Genomic DNA, 19620 nt, shown 5'->3' with positions numbered 1-19620 from the left:
CTCAGGGCGAAGTCCCGCCTCCTTCCGCCCCCGAGAGCGTGACGTAGGAGCGCGCGGCCATTCCGTATCACACACCGGGGGGGGGGCGCGCGCGCACGCGGAAGCGCTACGGGAGCCGGCTGGGGCCGGCGGCGCATGCGCGCTGGGGCCGCCGTCTCTGCGGCGGGGCCGCGCCTGGCCCGGCTCGGCCCGGCTCGGCCCGGCGGCGCCATGGGCGGCAGGATCGAGTGCGTCTTCTTCAGCGAGTTCCACCCCACGCTGGGGCCCAAGATCACCTACCAGGTGGGGCCGGCCGCCGCGGGGGCCGGGAGCGGGCTGGGGCCGCGCGGCGGCGGCGGCGGCGCCAGGCCCGGGCGCGGCGGCGGCGACGGCGGCGCGGCCCCTTGCCCCGCTCCGGGGGTCCCGCCGCGCCCGGGAGCGCCCCCCGCCGCGGGGTGCGTGCTGCGCGGCGAGAGCTGGGCTCCCTCTGCTGCCGCAGGTCCCGGAGGACTTCATATCCCGGGAGCTCTTCGACACCATCCAGGTGTACGTGATCACGAAGCCCGAGCTGCAGAACAAGCTCATCACCGTGTGAGTGGTGTGGAGGCGCGCGGCGGGCCCCCGGCGGGCCGCTCTCCCCTCCGGCGCCGGGCAGCGCGTCGCCGGGGGCTCGGCAGGGGCGACGGCCTGGTTACGTGGCAGCCCTGAGCCTGCCTCCTCCAGCCCTGGGTTCAGAGGGTCCCTGCCCCGGGCGTTGATAGGGCCCAGCGAAGCGGCGTGAGTGTCTGGTTTTGGGGTTGGCTGGCACTGCCTGTGATTCTCGGTCAGCCTCAAAGCTGGGAAATTCAAATTAGTGTTGAGAACCACACTGGTTTTGGAAAGGATGTGGGTTTTCCCTCTAATGATTGGCTCTTCCTCTTGTGATTCCTCAGACGGTCTGTTTTGCACTCTGAGGACAGGCTGAGAGTTTGGGGGATGCATCAATTTTCCTGTAGAACACAGAGCATCTCTGCCTCCAGAGCAAACCAGGAATTAGCCTTTGATGGTGCAGGCTTGCACCTTCTGCCCCCACGAAGAGGCAGGTGCAGGTTACGCCTGTCTCTCCAACAGGACTGCCATGGAGAAGAAGCTGATCGGCTGTCCTGTTTGTATTGAGCACAAGAAGTACAGCCGAAACGCTCTGCTCTTCAACCTGGGCTTTGTGTGTGATGCCAGAGCCAAGGCCTGTGCTCTGGAGCCCATAGTGAAGAAGCTGGCTGGCTACCTCACCACCCTGGAGGTAAGGCCCAAGGCAAACACACTGCTCCGAGCTGGGGGGGAACCTGAGGAAGGGCTTCCCTGCTTCGCTGGCCTCAGGCCTAGGACAGGATTATTTCCCTGCCAGTTTGCAGGGGCCCGAGGTCAGGCAGGCTGGCGTGGGCGTCTTTGATAGTGCTCTCCTTTGCGAGATCAGCAGGGAAGATCATTATGCCTGCTGGCAGATATTTGATGGGAGCTGGAAACATTGCCTGGCAAAGAAACATGCTTCCAAGGAGCTGCCCATGGTGTTCCCTCTCTGTGAGGCTGTCTGTCTGTCTCCAGCTGCTGGTCAAGATCTGCCCCATAGTTTCATCACTGGGCATTGCTGTGGTACGAGCCAGGCTTATGACTGGGGAGAAGGTTGTGCCGTTTTTACCCTTGTATAGCTTGGAGTAAGTTTAAGAGTAATAAATATTCCTAAATTTCCCTTGAGCTTTCATCAGACCTCTCCCTGTATAACTTTTTTTCTTAACTGTAGAAAGATCAGAGAATACTTGAAGTGAGGAAGCTGCTCTCAGGGCTCCTGCCTGCTTGGTGCTCTGAAGATAGATTCAGTTCCTGGCACATCCTTGCTCTGTTGGTATCATGGGACCTCTGCTGTCACTACAGTGCCCCTTCATTTTGCTGGCCACGAGGCTAGGTTTACTGTTGCTGTTTGAGGAAAGATTCTCTAAGGGTGGTAGTGAAGATGAGCAGAGGAAGGGATCCAAGAGATGTTTGCAGTTCCTGTAGCTGGTAATTGCACTGGGAGGAGCTGACATAGCCTTCCGCTTTCTTTAGCTGGAAAGTGGCTTCATCTCCAACGAGGAGAGTAAACAGAAGCTGGTTCCGATGATGACCATCCTGCTGGAGGAGCTGAACGCCAAAGGGAAGTGCACCCTGCCCATAGGTACCGTAGCTGCAGCAGGTCTGCAGGGCAGCCACGGCAGCAGCCAAGGCTTTGCTTTCCGCTGGCTGGAGCCTTGGGGAGAGGGTTGGGACAGGTGAGCCCAGCCTGGTGCCGGCAGCCTTGGTTCCCGGTGCTCACGGTCGCAGCGTTCTGGGGCTGATGGTAGCGAGTTCTGGAGGGAGCGGAGGTTTCTGTGGGAACTGAGCGCTCCCCGTTCGTCTGGCCAGATGAATCGAACACCATCCACCTGAAGGTGATCGAGCAGCGCCCGGACCCTCCCATTGTGCAGGAATACGACGTGCCAGTCTTCACCCAAGACAAGGATGATTTCTTCAATTCCCAGTGGGATCTCACAACGCAACAGGTCTGTATCCTTAACTGGGGGGAGTACACTTTTAACAGGCTCCATTCCCTGCTTCCCAGAGGCAAGGGGAACTGCCAGGCCATCCAGGGGACCCCTACATTAACTAGCACAGGTCAGCATTCACCTGCCTTGTGCTCAGGCCTAGAAGCAAACTATTCACACATTCACACGGGCGAATGCTGCCAGGGTTGGAGCCTGCCCTTCCCAGGATGCTCCCAGGTGCTGGGGAGTTTCTTGGGCTCTGGGGTGATGCCTTGGGTGGCTGTGCTGTCGTTTTGTGCGCAGCTCTTTACCTTCTGCCCTGCTAGCTCTTGCCTTCTCACCATCTAGATTCTTCCCTACATTGATGGATTTCGGCACGTCCAGAAGATTTCTGCAGAAGCCGACGTGGAGTTGAACTTGGTGCGCATTGCTGTGCAGAACCTGCTGTGAGTGTGGGGAAGGGAAGCGGCACGCTGACGTCCCAATGTGCATGTCGGTTGTGAGAATAACCTTGGCCCGGGATCTCCGCTTGCCTGGGGGCTGGGTCTGGGGCCCAACTTCCTGGCTCAACTGCCTGGCCCAACTTGAAAACTTGTTTTCATGCCGTTTCCTCTGCGGCAAGTCTGGCCAGCCCTGAAGAAGGGTGGGTGTTGCAGGGAGGGCTTCTGCAACTTTTGTGTTCCCCTGTGTGCCTGCAGGTACTACGGAGTCGTCACACTTGTCTCCATCCTCCAGGTGGGTCAGGCTAAAATAAGGACAGAGCGAGCCTGGGGCTGCGAGCGGATTTTGGACGGTGGGAAGGCTGCTCTGCTGCAGTTCGGTTGTGTGGGGCAGCCAGGGGCAGAGGCCTCACGGTGCTGCAGCCCTGGCGCTCCATCCCGCAGAGAGCGTAGCTGAGTGGGATTCCTGGCGCTGAGCCGAGCGCAGAAGGGGAAGTCGCACGTTTTATCCTTGGTTACCGTGGACCGCTGCAGGAAGGGCTGGCTTGTGGCAGCTGTGTTGCGGATGGCATTCCCTAGGCAGCTGTGCCTTTAGCGTAGCTACGTAGCGTGGGGCTGGGTTCGGTGCTGGGAAAGTTCAGCTCTTTGATCTGTGGCTAAGCAGAGCTGCCTTTCCCTTGCCCTCCAGTATTCAAATGTGTACTGCACCACGCCGAAGGTCCAGGACCTGGTGGACGACAAGTGTCTCCAGGAAGAATGTCTGTCCTACGTCACTAAGCAAGGTACAGTGAGCTCGCGCCGGGCTGTGCGTGCGCAGCTGTGGTGCTGGCAGGCCCGACGTGGAAGGGGTGGTAGAGCTGTAAGGCTCCACAGGAGCTCTGGGCTCCAGCACTGCGCTGCCTGCCGCAGCTCCTTGCCACCCTGTGCAGCGTCTCCAGAAATGGATGCACCCCAGAAATGGTCCCCCCCAGGATGGGGACCTAGGAACCCCATTGCTGGCCACCCTGTGGTGAGAGGGGGACTAGCTAGTGGCTAATAACTGCAGCAGTGTCTGATCCCTGCAGGGCACAAACAAGCCAGCCTCAGGGACGTCTTCCAGCTGTACTGCGGTCTGAGCCCTGGCACGACGGTGCGAGACCTCATCTCCCGCTACACCCTGCAGCTCCAGAGAGTGGATGAAAGGTCTGAGCCGGGACCTTCCTACCTGGTGCTAGAGGGCAGTGCTGACGCTGTTGGCAAGTGCGGGTTAATGCTAGGGCTCGTGAGGAGGGAGTACCAAACCCCTCTCTCCCCTGCATTTGCAGATGGGGAAACCAAAGCAAGAGGGTGCAGTGGTGGTTGCATGGTTGAACCAGAAGGGAAGGGGGAGACATGGGACAGGACAGCGTTTGAGGCGTCAGTGCTGTGGTCCCTGCTGCGAGCAGCGTCTCCCCTCCTCCCTCAGGAGGCTCGTCCAGTTTGGCTTGATGAAGGGCCTTATCCGACGGCTCCAGAAGTACCCTGTCAAGATAGCCCGGGATGAGAGGAGTCACCCAGCCAGGCTGTACACGGGCTGCCACAGTTACGATGAGATCTGCTGCAAGACGGGTGAGGAGCTTGGCTCCACGCAGCTCGTGGCGTTAGATCGCTAGGGGCGAAGGGGGAGCTGCGCCCTCGGGGCTGTGGGGTGGATGGGGTCCCGCTCCAGCAGCGCAGCCGGAGCCGTGCACCTGGAGCGCGGGAGCTCTGGGAAGAGAGGCGGGGGGGGGACGGGGCGGGGCGGGACGTGCCCCGCTCACGCTGCGCCGCCCCTCTCTCCTCCAGGCATGAGTTACAAGGAGCTGGACGAGCGCCTGGAGAACGACCCCAACATCATCGTCTGCTGGAAGTGACGGGCGCCCTAGGGCGCCCGGCGGCCCCGCTGGAGCCGGGACGCGCCCGGGCCACGCCCCGCGCCCGGGCCACGCCCCGCGCCCGGGCCACGCCCCGCGCCCGGGCCACGCCCCGCGCCCGGGCCACGCCTACCGCCCCGCCCGGCCCCGGGCTGCGGCCGCTCCCCCGCGCCGCCAGGGGGCGCCGGAGCGGCCGCGCCGCGTTGCCATAGCGACGGCGCCGCCAGGGGGCGCCGGAGCGGCCGCGCCGCGCGCCGCGTTGCCATAGCGACGGCGCCGCCATGGCCGCCGCGGGGCCCGAGCCGCTGCCGCTGCTGCTGCTGCCCGCCGAGGCGGAGGCGCTGGTGCAGGCGCTGCAGGGCAGCGAGCTGCGCGACACCGGCGGGCAGGGGTCCGGGGCACCCTCGTGCGGGGGGGAGCTGGGGGTGGCGGGGAAAGAAGGAGAGGCCCCGGTTGGGGGGCGCCCCCGGGGGGCCGGGTGGGGAGCGGGAGGGGAAGCCCCGGTTGGGGGGCGCCCCCGGGGGGCCGCGTGGGGAGCGGGAGGGGAAGCCCTGGCTGCGGGGTGTCTGTAGGGGAGAAGGAGAGGAAGGTTTGCATTTTGGGGTGTATGTCAGCTGTGGCAGCCCACAGGCAAAGGGCAAAGGGCTTGGAGCTGCCTTGGTGGAGTTGATGCCTTGGGGAGCAGAGTCAGGGGGCAGGGTGGAGTTTGGGGATAGCTGGTAGCCTTCGGCCATTTCTTGGGGATTGGGGTGCACTTCCAGAGGGAGGAAGAGGTGCGCTGTCTGGGTGCAGGTTTCCCTAGGTGTGGGACCTTCCACAGTTTGCAGGCACTGCCTGCAGGTCTCGGGGCCCTCCGGGCAGGCAGGGCAGTGGAGCCCCGAAGCAGCAGCTGGCCGGAGGGCTCTGGCGCTGAGGCCTTTGCCTGCTGCTCTGTAGATGGCTGCGGCAGCACGAGTCCGTGGAGAAGCTCAACATGCATGCCATCCTGAGCGCCTCTGCGGGCCAGGAGCAGCTCCTCACAGAGCTGCTCGTCAGCTATGCCAAGGTGAGCCGTGGCTGCCCGTTGCCTGAGGAGAGTGCCTGGTAACGAACCAGGGGCCGAGCTGGGCCTGGTGCCCGACTCTGGCAAGCCTGATCCCCGCTAACGCCTGGTCTGGTACTCCAGCCCCATTCCTTTCAGTGAGGAAGTGTTTCGTAGGGAGGACGCTGCTTTTTTCTGTGTGTAGCTGCATATGAGGCAGGCTTTTCCCACCTGAAATGTGGGAAATGTGTCCTGGCTACTTGTGGTTTGCCCTTCCCAGCTTCTACTGGTATTGCAGTCTTAATGTTCTTTCCTGCGTTTTTTCTTTAAGAATCATGAATTTTAAGCTCAAGAGGGATGTTGTAACGTGACCTGCGTTAAACAAGGCCCCAGGTGGGTGCACTAGTGACCTCTCTGCCAGCCCTTGTCCTCAAGCTGGGATTGTCTTTTGGACGGTGTTATGCAATCATGGAATAAACTGCGAACGGTGGAGAACCTGATCTGTATCTCTGGCAAAGTTATTGACTGCTGGTTTGCCATTGTTGCTAAAAAAAAAAAAATTAAAAGAGAAGCTGTGGTGTTTCTACTTGTTGGTCTCCGGTTCCTCTCTGGGTTTGTTTTGTTATCCTAATCCCCGTTCCCCCCACCAAGCTATGTTTCTGTGCCCGATATGAAGGCTGTCTCATTCTCCAAATGTCCTAGGATGCACCAGCGAGTACTAGTGGCCCACTTCTGGCCAGCTCCTCAGTGATTCCTTTCTATGCCTTGTTTGTAAGCCCAAGGAGCCCAGGAGCTATTTCTGCCGCCTGGTCTCTGAGGCCAATGGCTGGTGGTGACAAGCTGTTGATTCCTGAGCTAGGCAGATACAAAGACTGTGTTCTTGCAGGCTGCCTTTCTCCCTGATGTCACTCAGAAGTCTATGTAGTCGAATGTTGGCAATAAAACTGCATCCTTTTCAAGTATGACTGCTGCACTGGGTAATAGATAGCAGATGTGCTGCCTGGGCCCTGCCTGAGGTACCTGCTGGGCTTCTCCTGCTCGTGTGATGGCCGTGGAAGCAAGCTGCTGCTTCCCTTGCCACCGTAGCAGGATGTGCCATGAAGGAAAGGCTCAGAAACTGGTGGTGCAACTAACCAAACTGTTTGGTGTTATATCATGTGCCCCAGGACTGAAACAGCTATGAGGTGCTGGGCATCGGCCTGGCCCATGTGTCTAGTCCTGCTCTGAAAGGATTCACTCCCTCATCCCTTTCCTGTTTAGATTCCTGTTCTCATCGGAGAGCTGATCTCTGTGGAGATCTGGAAGCACAAGATCTTTCCTGTGCTGTGCCGGCTAGAAGACTTCAAACCTACAAGCACCTTTCCCATCTACGTGGTGGTGAGTAGAGGAGGCTGGGGGAGCGAGCTGTCGTGAGAGAGCAGAGCGTGTGGCAGCGACTGCCCTGCGGGATGGCCACCGGGACTAAAGAGCCCGTGTGGATGGGGACAGCTGAAGAGCCAGGGCACGCAGGAGGCACTGGCTCTGCGAGGGCAGGAGGCAGAGCAGTTAGCCGGCCTCTCTGTGGTGAGGTGGCCTCAGGCATTCATAGCTTTCCTCAGAATTCACAGCTTGATGCTCTGAACATTTCTGCCAGCTCTGAAATGCAGTTCTTTAGCAGTACATAATAAAAGGAAACTACAGTTAGGAAAAGAAATGGAGTAATACCACTTTCCCTTGAAACCGCTGGCAGGTGAGCTGGGCAAGCAGCAGAACTCATTCACCAGCCTGGAATATGGACAGACATCGCTATCCTTTAATAACTCCCTGGGCTGGGAAGCTGCTGTGGATGCTGCGACACAGCGGGAAGCACCTGCTTTCCCAAAGCCAAGAGCGACAAGCTCATGTCCCTTGTGGTTCTGTACCTGTTGGGTTAACGAGCCCTGCAGGTTTGTGTTCGTTTTGGCTGGTACAGTCTAATGCAGTCTCTAGATTTTGACAGGCCTGGTTACGTTCTTACTTTGCAGCCTGGAGCAGCTCTTCAGCTGCAGTACCCCTGGGAGAACACAGCCTGCGCTACGAGAAGTGCCACTGACCCAGTCTAATCTCAAGCCCTCCTCCTGGCGGGATGCAAAGCCCTCTGCGAGGAAGGCTCGGCCCTCTTTCCCACCGATGAGCTGCAGCTACTCTACAGCTTTCTGAATCAAAGCCCTTACCTACTGACAAGTTCTTCTGTGCTCCCTGCCTGTAACAGAGCAGTGGGAGCCACTGGACACTGCTCCATGTTATCCCTGCCTGGGGAAAGGCATGGAGCAGGATCCTGCGGGCGGGCTGTGCTGTGAGTCAGTGTGTCCCTGAGCAGCGGCGATCCAGGTTCAGGACCCTGCTGGGGGCTGTCGTCACCCTCTCCCCCGAGAGATAGGGAGCCCAGGCCCAGCAGAGCTCGGATGCAGGCAGGGCTGGCACCCTGCACCCCCTGCCTAATTGCAAGCAGGGGCTTGCCGGAGCTGCAGGCCCCCCATTCCTGCTGGATGCAGCTAAAGCCTTGCTCTGAGGCAGAGCTGTACTCCTGGCTCGCAGCTCCCGTTTGACTTGGTGCTACTCTGGCTCCCAAACAGCAATAACCCTGCTGGCACTTGCCCCTTCTGAGCGTTGTTTTTTTTCGGTGCCTCTAACACAAGCACTCATTGGGATTACATGCCTCTGGGTTAAAAAAAAAAAAAATAATAATAATAAGGCTTTTTTTGGCTTTTTTTTTCTTCCTAAGCTTCTGGGAGCACAGTCCCTTGGGCCATTCTTGGCCAGGGAATGATCTCAGGAACTTGGCTGCCTGATGGAGGGGTGCAGCCCTTGAGCTAAGGCAGATCTGCTCAAAGCTGGGAAATGTTACCCTAGACTGAGAACAGGGTAACGTCTTCCTGGGGAAAGGTAGTTTCTTCACTGGACAGCTCTTTGTCTGCAGCACTGCCCGAAGGCAGTTATCTCATGGTTCCTAGCCTCAGGAAAATGCTGTTCAGGCTGCACTGGTCCCAGTGGGGCTGAGTGCAGAGCAACAGCCCGGAGCACTCTGCTGTCTCAGTACACTCATGCTGTAGTGCAGAACTGGAGCCCTGGAGAGCCTGGTCCCCATGCAACAGGCTCTAGTTGCATCCTTGGAGCACTGCTTGGGCTGCAGCAAATGCTGCCTGCCAGGGAGTGTGGCTTCTGAAGACTACGGTTTTGTGTTAGTGTTATATTACTATAGTGATGTTACGATACGAACATGAACTGCATTAAATAGTTTTGCAAGTTACTTCAGCTGTATTTGGCTCTTGGACCAGGCTTTTGGCCATAACTATGTAACTATATACGTAGCTTCTAGAAGAACCCTGCTCCCAGTCCCATTGCCTGTGTCCTTGGATGCTGGTGACTGCTCCACTCTTACCTTGCTCTTGCCATTTTTCTCCCTCAGCTGCATCATGAAGCTTCCATCATTAATCTCTTGGAGACGGTGTTCTTCTACAAGGTAAGAGGCATGTTTAGCTTGCTTTAGTTTAGAGTGCCTGGGGGTGGAAGGTCATACTTGTGGTTTCAGGTAACTGTGGGGTGTCAACATCTCAGTCTCAAAGTGAAAGTCTTAGAGTATGTCATATGGGCAGAGAGCCAGCTTCAGGCCCAGCAGCATTCTTGGCCTTTTTTTTTTGCCACTGTAGAAAAGACAAAGGTGAGAGAGGGGAAATGTGCTTTTAAGATAACTCAAACAACCTTCGCCTTCTGTGAGTTCAGCCCATGAGCTGGGCTTGTCCTCTGTGGCTCTGAAGGCCATCCTGTGAAGGGATGGCCCTCTGTGAACCCCTTGCTGTTGTGAAGGAGATCTGTGAGTCGGCAGGAGACAGCATTCTGGATCTGATTGATTATTGCCACCGAAAACTGACCCTGCTCGCAGCTCGGCGTGCGAATGGACAGCTAGTGACCCAGGAAGAGCTCCATCCAGCTGCTCTGGGCAGTTTATCATCCATGCAGGTGAGGGAAAAATACTGTAGCTTGTTGGGATGTGTGTGTGATGGAGGAGGTAGACAGCCTGAAGAGGCTGCGGGTACACGCACAGAGGGACCTTCCTGTGGATAATCCCTTAGCCGCAACATTGGTGCCTCTCACCCATCTCCAAGGGAGTCTGATGTCTGGGACTGTCTGAGCCAACAGCTCAGCACGGACGGAGGCTGTGTGCTCTTCCCTCTATCCTGCAGCAGTGCTTCAGGCCTGACTTGCAACAGTGCCAGCTTAAGGCTTATCCAGTGTGAATTTTGAGCTGGCACTCTGAGCTGAGAGAGCCCTAGGGAGTCAAAAATGAGGTTAAGTATTTAGTGCAATCATTTGGCATTTACTGTTGCTCTTGAAAGCTGTACGGTTACATCTCCCCAGTGCTACCTGCCTTCTGAGACCACCTTAGGTCAGGCAGCCACTGGAGCCAGCTGGGGTTAACCAGGAGAAGGCTTTCTCTTTAGATCTGTGTATGATGTAACTGGTATCAGCCTAATGCATTTCCCACCAGCTTCCAAAACGCAGAGAGATACCTCATCCGTGTGCTGGTCTGGGCCAGCTATAAACTCAGAGCTGTTCCCAGTTGGATGTTTCAGGGCTGTTCTTGCACACATCTTTCTGGGGTGGGAGCTCTCTGTGCTTCTGAGACTTTGCTTCTCAGCGCCTGAAGTTTTCTCCTTAAACTGCATCATGAAGACTGTCTGAAAGACTAGATTTAAAGTAGGAGCCTGCAAACTTGGCAGTACCTCCCTGCATTGCGTCCATCCTTTGGCTTGCTGCCCAAGCATGTGCTTCTCTTCCAGAAAAGGGAAGGAAGTGGAGGACTTCTTGAGCACAATAGGGATGTTTTCCAGGAAATGTTTTCCCAGCTGGGGGTCTGTTAGTGCTTTGACTGACTAAAGGAAGAATGATCTTTCTTTGCTAGTGCATTTCTGAAAAGTGCTTGTTTCTGAGGAACCTGGTTTCCTTCGATTCATTTCAGCCTCTGCTAACTCTTTGTACAACAACCCTGTGCTAAACAACTGTTCGTGCTCTCTCTGGTGTTGTGGAGCATGTTGTTCCTTATGTCTGTGCGCTGTGGCAGCCCCTGGAACAAGATCCTCTGAGCTATCACTCAGAGGCATAAAAAAAAAGCTAGCATTAAAGGAGCAGAGATAAGGTTTGGACACCAGCAGGAGCTATGGAAAAACTAAGGCTCCTTTGGGCATCATCATAAGCACTAACGTCTCAGTGTGGAAGTTCAGAAAGGGTGGTGACGTGTGGGAGAGGAAGAGTCCCAACGGCTCGCTTGGAAATGTGTGGGGCGGCTGGCACAGGGAGTATTCTCGCCACAGGAATTTGGAAGGGAACTGTTGCAGTGGAGTTTTAGAGGAATACAAGCAGGGTAAGATGGGAATTGCTGACGTTGGTGCTCTGCACATGGAGATGTGAGCTGACGGGCATTTGAGACGGGAGAAGAGAGGCTCCGTTTGGGCCGGGAAGAACGAATTGGCGTCTCCTAGCCTAGACATCGTGATGGTCTTGAAAGAGGCTGAGTCAGAGGATGTTCAGGCTGTTAGCCTGAGTGCATGGAGGAGACACGTGGCAGTGCCGCTGCAGTTAACATAGGAACAGAGTCTGCTTCACGGGCTTTTCTCCCTAGTCTGTGGCTACTGTTGTGCAGCCAGTGGGCTGCCTCCTTGCAGTGTTTCAGAAACTGGGCCTGAAATCCAGAGTCTGTGCTTGCTTCTCCGCAGGAGCTGCAGAAGCAGGCGGAGACGATGGAGTTTGAGATATCCCTGAAGGCCCTGTCTGTGCTGCGGTTCATCACTGACCGGGTGGACAGGTAGGTGCCCAGCAGCACCAGAGGACACATGCCAACCTCTCAGTTTGAGGTTCCTCTGGGGCTGCAGCCAGCAGCCCCGCACTAGGCCCAGACCTCTTCCAGCAGCTGGCTGTATCAGTGGTGGCAGTGACACCGTGCCTCGGGAGGTGAATGCAGCGCTCCACCCAGCTCTGTGGTACTTGTGGGAACCCAGAGCTGTTCTGACTGTTACTGTGTTTTTCCTGCCTCTCTTGGGAAGCAAATGATATAAGCACTCCCAGTTGCCTCGGGGAGTGTTTGTATCTGTTCTGGTATTTTTCTGAGTGCTGTTTCACCCCTCCTGTTTAACTCCAGTTTGCCCCTGAGCGCTCTGACACGGATGCTGAACACCCACAACCTGCCCTGCCTCCTTGTCGAGCTGATGGAGCATTGCCCGTGGAGCCGCCGTGAAGCAGGTAGAGATCGTGTCCCACAGGACAGTGCCTGGAGTGCTGAGGTGTCTTGCTGGGGCCTGCATCTACAGATGGGTTTTCTGCAGGAGCCCTTGCAGAAAGCTGCTCTCACTCTAACCTTCTTTCCAGCCTGTTCCCCTTGCTGCCTTCTAGTGCTCCCTGTCTGGAGCATGTCAGCAGCTGCAGCACAGCTGGACTAAGGGGACTAGCAGCAGTCCCAAAAGCTGATCCCTGTACAGGGCTTTGTCTCATCCAAACTGATCGTGGCTAGGACAGGAGTCTAGCACATCCACCAGCCCCACCTGTTCCTCTAAGGAGTCATATCCCAGACACGGAAAGACAAGGGTGGTTTAAAAAGACCAGTTTATCACCTCCCTCTCCCTGGAAGGAGCCAGCCAGACTTGATTTCCAAGGAGATGTAACAGTCTCAAGCCCGATAAAACACAAGCTTGGAGGCTGATGGGCAGAGTAGGGCTATCTATCTGCACTAGTGCTCAGTGCCTCGTAGCTGTGCGTGGACATGGTGGTAGCACCTACTGTGTAGCTGTGCAGTGGAGGGGCACGGTCCCCCTGCCCATAGAGCCTGTTCCCCAGCGTAGGCAGGGCCCACAGGGGCTCCTCAGCTATGGGCCCTGATCTGGGGCTGCCCCCAGCACAGCAGAGCACGCATGCAGAGTCCCGCAGTGCTGCCTTTCCCAGCTGAGGTCATCTGGATGGGGAGTCAGGGCACATGCAGGCTGCAACGCCAGGTAGCCCCACGATGGCTCAGGCCTTTCTGGCGCCCGTGGGCTCCCTGTATGGGAGAGAGCAGCAGTCGGTGCTGGGGACAGTGCGCGTGGGTGCTCCAAACAGCATGTGGGGCAGTGCTGTGGGGTCTGAGCCCTGCTGAGGACCAACTTGCAGAGTGGGGCGGCTGGCCAGCTGCGTGGCCTGGAGCGTGGAAACTGGTGTGCCCCGCTGGAGCCCTTGCAAGGGAGAAGGGCCTCGCCAGGGGGTTCACGGCACAGACAAGGAAGGAAGAGCTGCTGGGAAGCGCACAGCTCTGCGTCTGACAAGGGCAGCTCAGTTGGATGTGGGAGCTCTCCTTCCTCCAGCCAGGAAATGCATCCCTTCTCTTCTCCTGTGTGCTTGGGGTGTCAAAGGGACCTTTGACCCAGGGCCCTGAGCGAAGGACTGGAAAGAAACAAAGAGTGCAAAGGCATTTCCACGCCGCGCAGGTACAGGGCTGCGTCCTCCTCCGTCCCCCAGAACAGCACGGTAGTTCTTGGAGCTTGTTTTGTCACTTTGGTTATATTCGTGCTACTTCTGGCTTTCATTGGTAGCAAAACCTCATGAAGAACAGGTAACAGCCGTGCTGGTATCCCAAAATGGCCCTGCCTCTGTGTCTAATGCATGTCCAGCAGCCCCTCTGCTGCTGTGGCCTGGGCTCCCTGCCATCTGCTAGTACTCCCTCCTTCTCGGCCAGGTACAGAAGGTGATAGCACAGAGAGTTTTTCCAGCTCATTTTACAACTATTGCTTTTATACGTGTTCTTTACGCTTTTTATGCTTTTAATATATTGAATGTCTCTGTAACAAAAATGCTACTGTGCTCAGCAGAGGGATGGAGAAACTGAGGCAAACGGAGACAGAGGGGCTTACCTGTGCCAGTGTACGGAATTGAGCCTAGGCCAGCACCCCCACCTCTGAGCTATCTTTCCTCAGGCAGCTCTGTCTCTCCCTGGAGCAGCGTGTTGTTCTGTCCCTCAGGCAAGCTCAAAAAGTTTGAGAATGGAGCGTGGCATGTGGTGCCCCCTGAAGACCAGGTGAAGATGACCAAACTCGATGGGCAGGTGTGGCTCGCCCTCTACAACCTGCTGCTCAGCCCTGAATGCCAACGCAAATATCACTTTGACGGCTTCAACAAGAGCCAGCTCCTCAAGGTAGGACCCTACTGCCACATGGGCCACAGGCCCTGCTTGGGGTAGGACCTTGCCAGGGCTAGGCGCCTCCGGGCATCTTTTCCCATCGCAAGCTGATGAGTCCTTGCTGTGGTGCTGGACCCCAGGTGGGCTCTCTAGGGGCCAGTAATGTGACAGCAGTAGGATCTGACCCCCTGCAGCAGTGGCAAAGCTTGTCTCTGCTTGTGTGTCTCCATGTGTGCTCTGCTGGTGCCCCACAGGTCACTGCTCTTGCGATACTGGATCCCCTGCACACACATAGACCCCTCTTTCTCCACAGACCCTGGTAACTCAGCTCTGTCTCACTTATTTCAGCCTCTCTCAGTTAACTTTTCTCTTCCTTTCCCCGGCTGCAGCTCCGTGCATTCCTGACAGATGTCCTCCTTGACCAGCTGCCCAACCTGGTGGAGATGCAGAGATTTCTGAGCCACCTAGCAGTGCTAGAGCCAGCTCCCCCAAAAAAGGATCTCATCCTGGAGCAGGTATCCCATTTCCTTTGGTTCTTCCTTCATCTCTCCATCTGTTCTGATTTCAGCCTGGTAGCTCCCCACCTCCTTTTCCTACCACCAAGAGCCAAGCTCGCATTTCACTCTTACACCCCTCACTTCCAGCTCCTGATGGCTCCCCCTCCCTCCCCAAACTTCTCCTACCCCTCTGGACAGCCCTCCTTCCTGCTGCAGCTGTGGCCAAGTGGGAAGAAGGCAGTCACAGCTAGTGGCAAAAATGCTGGCTTATAAACAGTTGTTGAGATGGCATTAAATCTTCAGGGTGGTGGCTGCGTGGACCAGAGACAGCTGCTCACTTTGACAATTAACTCTTTGTTAAACACTTGTTGTTGTTTCGCTGCTAAATTCTGGAGTTCCCTAGGAAGAGTCCCTTTTGCAGCCCTGGCCTGGGGCTGCTTGGCACACTGGGTACAGAAGGATGCCAAGGAAGTGGTCTGATGGCAGAAACTGCAGTCGAAGTGATCCCTGCTGATGTGTGAGGCTCAGGAGTTGGGTCCTGAGGGCTTTCACACAACACAGGATCCTTGTTTTTTGTTTTGTTTTTTTTTTTTAATCTATGCAGTGGTAGCTTCTAGAGAAAAGTATTTTTATCAGCTTCTCATGAGTTGAGGGGGGAGAAATTATGTGCGTGTGTCAAGAAAAGGGCAGATCTGTAAAGAGGCGTCGGAGCAGAGCTGGGAGGGAGGAGGCTCTTCTCCGTAGCTGGAGCTGTGCGGAGGCTCCCACGCTTGCCCTCCAGAGTGCACGGGGAGGTCCAGCAACGGCTCTGGCTGCATGAAGGCAGAGCGTGTTGCCCTCTGCTCGGCTGGAGGGTGGCTCGAGAGGAGGGTGCTGCGCCCACGCGGGAGCCGGCTGAGGCTGGCCTGCAGGCACCCGGCCTGGCGCCCGGGAGCTGGGGAAAGGCTGCAAACCGCGAAGCCAAGCGGTCCGCGCTGAGGGCCGCAGCAGAGCGGAGCTGGCGATGGATTCGCTCCCTGCGCCCCTGGCTCAGCTCCCAGCAAGTCAGTGGGCCAGGGCAGGCGGCTGTCACACTAGAGACCCCGTCCAGCCCTTGCCCAGACTACTGCCCTGCCTCCATCTCTCGCCTTTTGTGTTCGCGTTGCTCCTGCCTCGGCCGAGGACCAGGGCTCAGCCCTGCAGGCAGGCAGGGGGAGCCAGCTGGAAGCACACGCATGGGCTCTGTGCTCTGCCCAGCAAGCAGTGAACTCACTCCCTGTCGCTGAGCCAAGCCAAGAAAAGGCCTTTTTCCATTTGATTTCTTACACAGCAGCCCTCCTCCCCTTCTAGGCCTGGCTATTTTTGCTCTACTAGAGATGCCAGCGCTGTTTGAAGCAGCATCTTTTCCTCCAGAGCCTGAGCTGCGTGCGCTGCTCTTGGCTGGTGCTTTCCCTTTCGCACTGACCAGCCCTTCTCCTGTTTGTGTTCAGGGAAGTGATGAGTGGAAAAATCTGCTCAGGCAGAAGGCTCTGGAGCACTGGGTTCAAGCTGCTGCCTGAGCCCCAGCTCACCAGAGCAGTGAGATCACAGGGCTTTCCATTTGGGATCCCAGGCCTCATGGCTGAACTCTTGCTCCCGACCAGATCCCAAAGGCCAAAGCCCTTTAGGCTTGTTTTATCTGAATGCTTATTGCCTCTGCTTGGCAAATGGGTCTGCCAGAAGCCTTTTGCCTCCCTTTTTTCTGGGCCGAGGACCCTGAGAGAGCACTGCAGATGTAGGGGAGGCCCAGCAGCACGGGAGGCACATCATCCACAGAGCATCTGCGCTGCCCAGGTATCCCAGCAGCGCTGCCCAGCAGGTGCACAGGGCTCATCTCCTCTCAGAGACCTGGGCACAGCCTTTTCGAAAGCTAGCTGCTTCTGTCTGCATTCCTGGGGGGATCTGCTCCTTGTGCCTTGGGCAAGCTGCTCCCTTGTCCACAGCTGCACGTTAGATTTGACTGTGACCACCCCTTCCTCGCTGCTCCGGCTCTCCCAACAGGTTCCCGTCATCTGGGACCACGTTCTCAAGAAGAACGCAGGGAAGTGGGAGGCCATCGCCAAGCACCAGGTGAAGCGCATGTTCAGCCCTACCGAGGAGGAGCTGAAACTCCAGGCACGCAGGTAAGGCCGTGGCCTGTCTTGGCCCGTTCTGCCACCTGCACGTGGCCAGCATCCCAGTTAGCAGGGGCTGGGGCTCAGCACTGGGGCCAGAGGGAGAGCTGCGAGTGGAGCGGGCTCAGTCCGTCTCCTCGGTGGCAGGGTGCAGCCAGGGCAGCCTGTTGTTTGATGGCTATCCCCATGGGCAGCCTCACCTCCTTTCTGCTCGATGCAGGTGGGCCCAGACGTACAGCCTGGACATGATGGAGGCTCTTGTCCCCGACAAGCCCAGATGCAGGATGTGTGGCTCAGAAGCAGCTAAGCGGTGCTCTCGCTGCCGCAACGAGTGGTACTGCACATGGTAAGGGGTCCCGCTGTCCCCAGTGCCTCCCTGCTCCCCAGAGCACTGCAGCTCAGAGCAGGGAAGGCCTGTGCAGGGGCCACGGGAAGCCAGCTGGGAGCCTTGCCTCCCCTGGGAGATGTGCAGGGATTTGCGCCCTGCGAGGTTGCAAACCGCTGATCTAAGCGGAGTCCCCTGAGGTGTGCGGGGGTTTTCCTCTCGTCTCAAAAGGTGTCACTCCTGAGGGACTGGCAGCCCTGCTCAGGGCTGCTGGCTCTCTGCTTGCCATGTACCTCTCTGAGCCTTATGGCAGGGCTGTTGTGCCAAAAGACCGTGGTGATGGTGATGCTGGCAAGTGTTGTACTGGTGCTGCAAGGTGCTGAGCTGACCGGGTGTTACCCAGCCGCACCAAGAGCAGCAGCAGACCCCACACCCCCGGCGGTGTGGTGACAGCTGCGCCTGTGGCACTGCGCTAGAGGTTCTTTATTCCTGAACCATCTAGCAAGGTCTGGCCACGGCTGTATCGTAAAACTCTTCTAGCCCCTGGGACTGGGGGCCGTATCCAAAAAGCCTGCTGGGCTAGTGCTATGGCCATGACAAATGTTGTGCAGTGCCCAGGGACCCTCTGGGAGAGCAAACAGCGGCTGGGGATGACAGCAGGGCCATGCTTCTGGCTGCCAGACTGGCAGGGTTTGCTCCTTGTCGCTGGTCAGCTTGCTAGGATGGACAAGGCCCTGCGTTCCTCTCTAAGCTGCGGGCACCCCGGCTCGAGGCAGAGCCAGCCCGGCCCCTGAGCGGCGGCGTTCCCCTCTGCAGGGAGTGCCAGGTCCGGCACTGGCAGAAGCACAAGACAGCCTGCAACCTGATGGCTGAGGCACCAAAGCAAGCAGGCGACCAGAAAGCGTAGCTGTGATTGGAGTCCAGCCTGGGTCTTGGAGAGGTAGAGCTTTCGCCCGCAAGCAGCTCAGCTGAGGAAGAGCAAGCAAAGGTCCCTAGCTATAGCACAGAAAGACGCTGCCCTTGGCCCTGGGGTGCACCAAGCTTTGGGGTCAGTGGCAGGGGGGTGGTGGGAGAGGCAATAGTATCTGCAGTCAAGGTGCAGAAGGGCGACACGGGGTAGTTCTTGTGGCCGCTCTCCTGGCCTTGCCACCCACTTTAGCGAGACGGGGGCTGACCGGAGTCCTGCCCACATCCATCACCACCAGCATAGGGTGCTCCAGCCCTGGCTTGTCCAGCTGAGGCCCCTCGCTAACTCGTCGGGATGTTGCTTGCTCAGAACAGGAGCATCTTGGCACGCTGCCTATGGAAGGCAGATCTCAATCTCAGCGTTACCTGGTGAAAAAAATAGCAAACTCATTGCTGCCTCAGTCACCTGGCGCCCTGCGCAAGGCAGGTCTGCGCACCCCTCTGCGCTTCCCCGCCAGCGGTGCTCGAGCGCTCCGCTCCGCAGCGCAGCACGCGGCTGCTGCGGGTGGCTCGCAGAACCGCCCGCCGGGCTCGGGGGGCCCCGCGCCCCGCTCCGCCTCTCCTGGCCCCACCGCCCTGCCTTCTCCCAGGAACATCCGCAGTCTTTGTGCACCCCGCGGGCCTCGGCTCCCTCCTGCAACTCCTGGCACTCACAGGCTGAAAATAAACCACTTCCTCCCCTGCCTCGTGCTTGCGGGGTGGTTTGTGTGTCCTTTTTTACGCTGCGCAAAAAAGAAAGAGAAAAGAAATCCCGGAGACCCCCAAAGGGAGCAAATGCCACTGTGTAGTTACTGAAATGGCCAAGCCCTCCCTGGCCTGGGTCTGTGCTTGTCCCCTGGCCGGAGCCCGCTGAGGGGACAAGAGGGGACGCGGCCCGTCACCATCTCTTACCTGGCCGCCGCTGCTGTTCGAGTGGCGTGGGGGAAGGGAGGCCGAGGAAGTGGTTAGCACGAGGCCCTCGCTGCGGAAAAGCAGATGAGTTTTCGGGGGGGTTGTCATCTCGTGGGCTCCGAGGAAGATGCTCCCGCTCTGCTTTCGCGAATGGCGACACTAGCAGCTGGGCACAAGGCTGTCAGCACCCAGCCCTGCTCCTGCTTGTGCCCGCGCCTGGGGCGCCCCGTGAGCCGTCCCGCCCGCCACAGGCCTGCGCCCTGCCCCGTCAGGCCGCGCGGGCAGAGGTCGGCGGGAGCCCTCAGCGGATCCCCCCCGAGGGGGCCTGCACAGCGCTGGCACCGTGCCTGCCCCGCCGGGGATCCCAGCGCTAGCGCCACTCTTCCGGAGGAGCTGAACGCGCAGCAGAAGTCGCCGGCAGCTCTCCGGGGGGCTCGCTGCCATGGGCGCGATCTGCCTTTGGGGAACAGCCCCCTCGGTTGCACCCTGAGCCCGGGGCAAGCCCCCTCCCCTGGTGCCACCAGCTGGCACCATCCGGGGCAGGGCTGGGCATCTCCCTCCCTGATGGGGTGGCTGAGACAGCCAAAGCACCGGGGAGGCCGTATCCCCTGCCTTCCAGGGTGCTCCGGAGCCACGCGCTGGTCCCTTGGGGCTGGTGGCACGAGCAGAGGGACTTGCCCCGGGCTCAGGGTGCAGCCGAGGGGGCAGAGCTAAGGCAAGCCAGCGGCTTCAGCCAGCAGCACTTGCTGCAACGAGCTGCCCTACCCGTGCCCGCCCCGATGGGCGCGGGGCGGCCGCCCGGGCGG

General features: G+C 58.3%; 2 protein-coding genes across 2 annotated transcripts; both read left to right on the top strand.

The window, feature by feature from the left end:
* The first annotated feature begins 149 nt into the window (after positions 1-149).
* Positions 150-4891, top strand: NPRL2 (NPR2 like, GATOR1 complex subunit). The gene is made up of 11 exons (XM_062586058.1): positions 150-282; positions 479-570; positions 1090-1258; positions 2059-2167; positions 2395-2531; positions 2862-2959; positions 3212-3248; positions 3642-3735; positions 4018-4135; positions 4398-4540; positions 4757-4891. Exons 1-11 carry the CDS (start codon positions 211-213, stop codon positions 4822-4824), a joined length of 1137 nt encoding a protein of 378 aa, XP_062442042.1. The 5' UTR covers positions 150-210; the 3' UTR covers positions 4825-4891.
* Positions 4892-5070: 179 nt separating this feature from the next.
* ZMYND10 (zinc finger MYND-type containing 10) lies at positions 5071-18613 on the top strand. Its single transcript, XM_062586064.1, has 12 exons — positions 5071-5215; positions 5761-5869; positions 7106-7222; positions 9273-9326; positions 9671-9823; positions 11578-11666; positions 12000-12100; positions 13846-14018; positions 14393-14518; positions 16520-16641; positions 16853-16978; positions 17774-18613. Exons 1-12 carry the CDS (start codon positions 5106-5108, stop codon positions 17862-17864), a joined length of 1371 nt encoding a protein of 456 aa, XP_062442048.1. The 5' UTR covers positions 5071-5105; the 3' UTR covers positions 17865-18613.
* Positions 18614-19620: the final 1007 nt, after the last annotated feature.

Source organism: Rhea pennata, chromosome 12, assembly GCF_028389875.1.
Source record: "Rhea pennata isolate bPtePen1 chromosome 12, bPtePen1.pri, whole genome shotgun sequence".
Lineage (NCBI taxonomy): Eukaryota > Metazoa > Chordata > Aves > Rheiformes > Rheidae > Rhea > Rhea pennata.
Note: the sequence above shows the minus strand (reverse complement) of the source record. Positions and strands in the feature narration are given on the sequence as shown.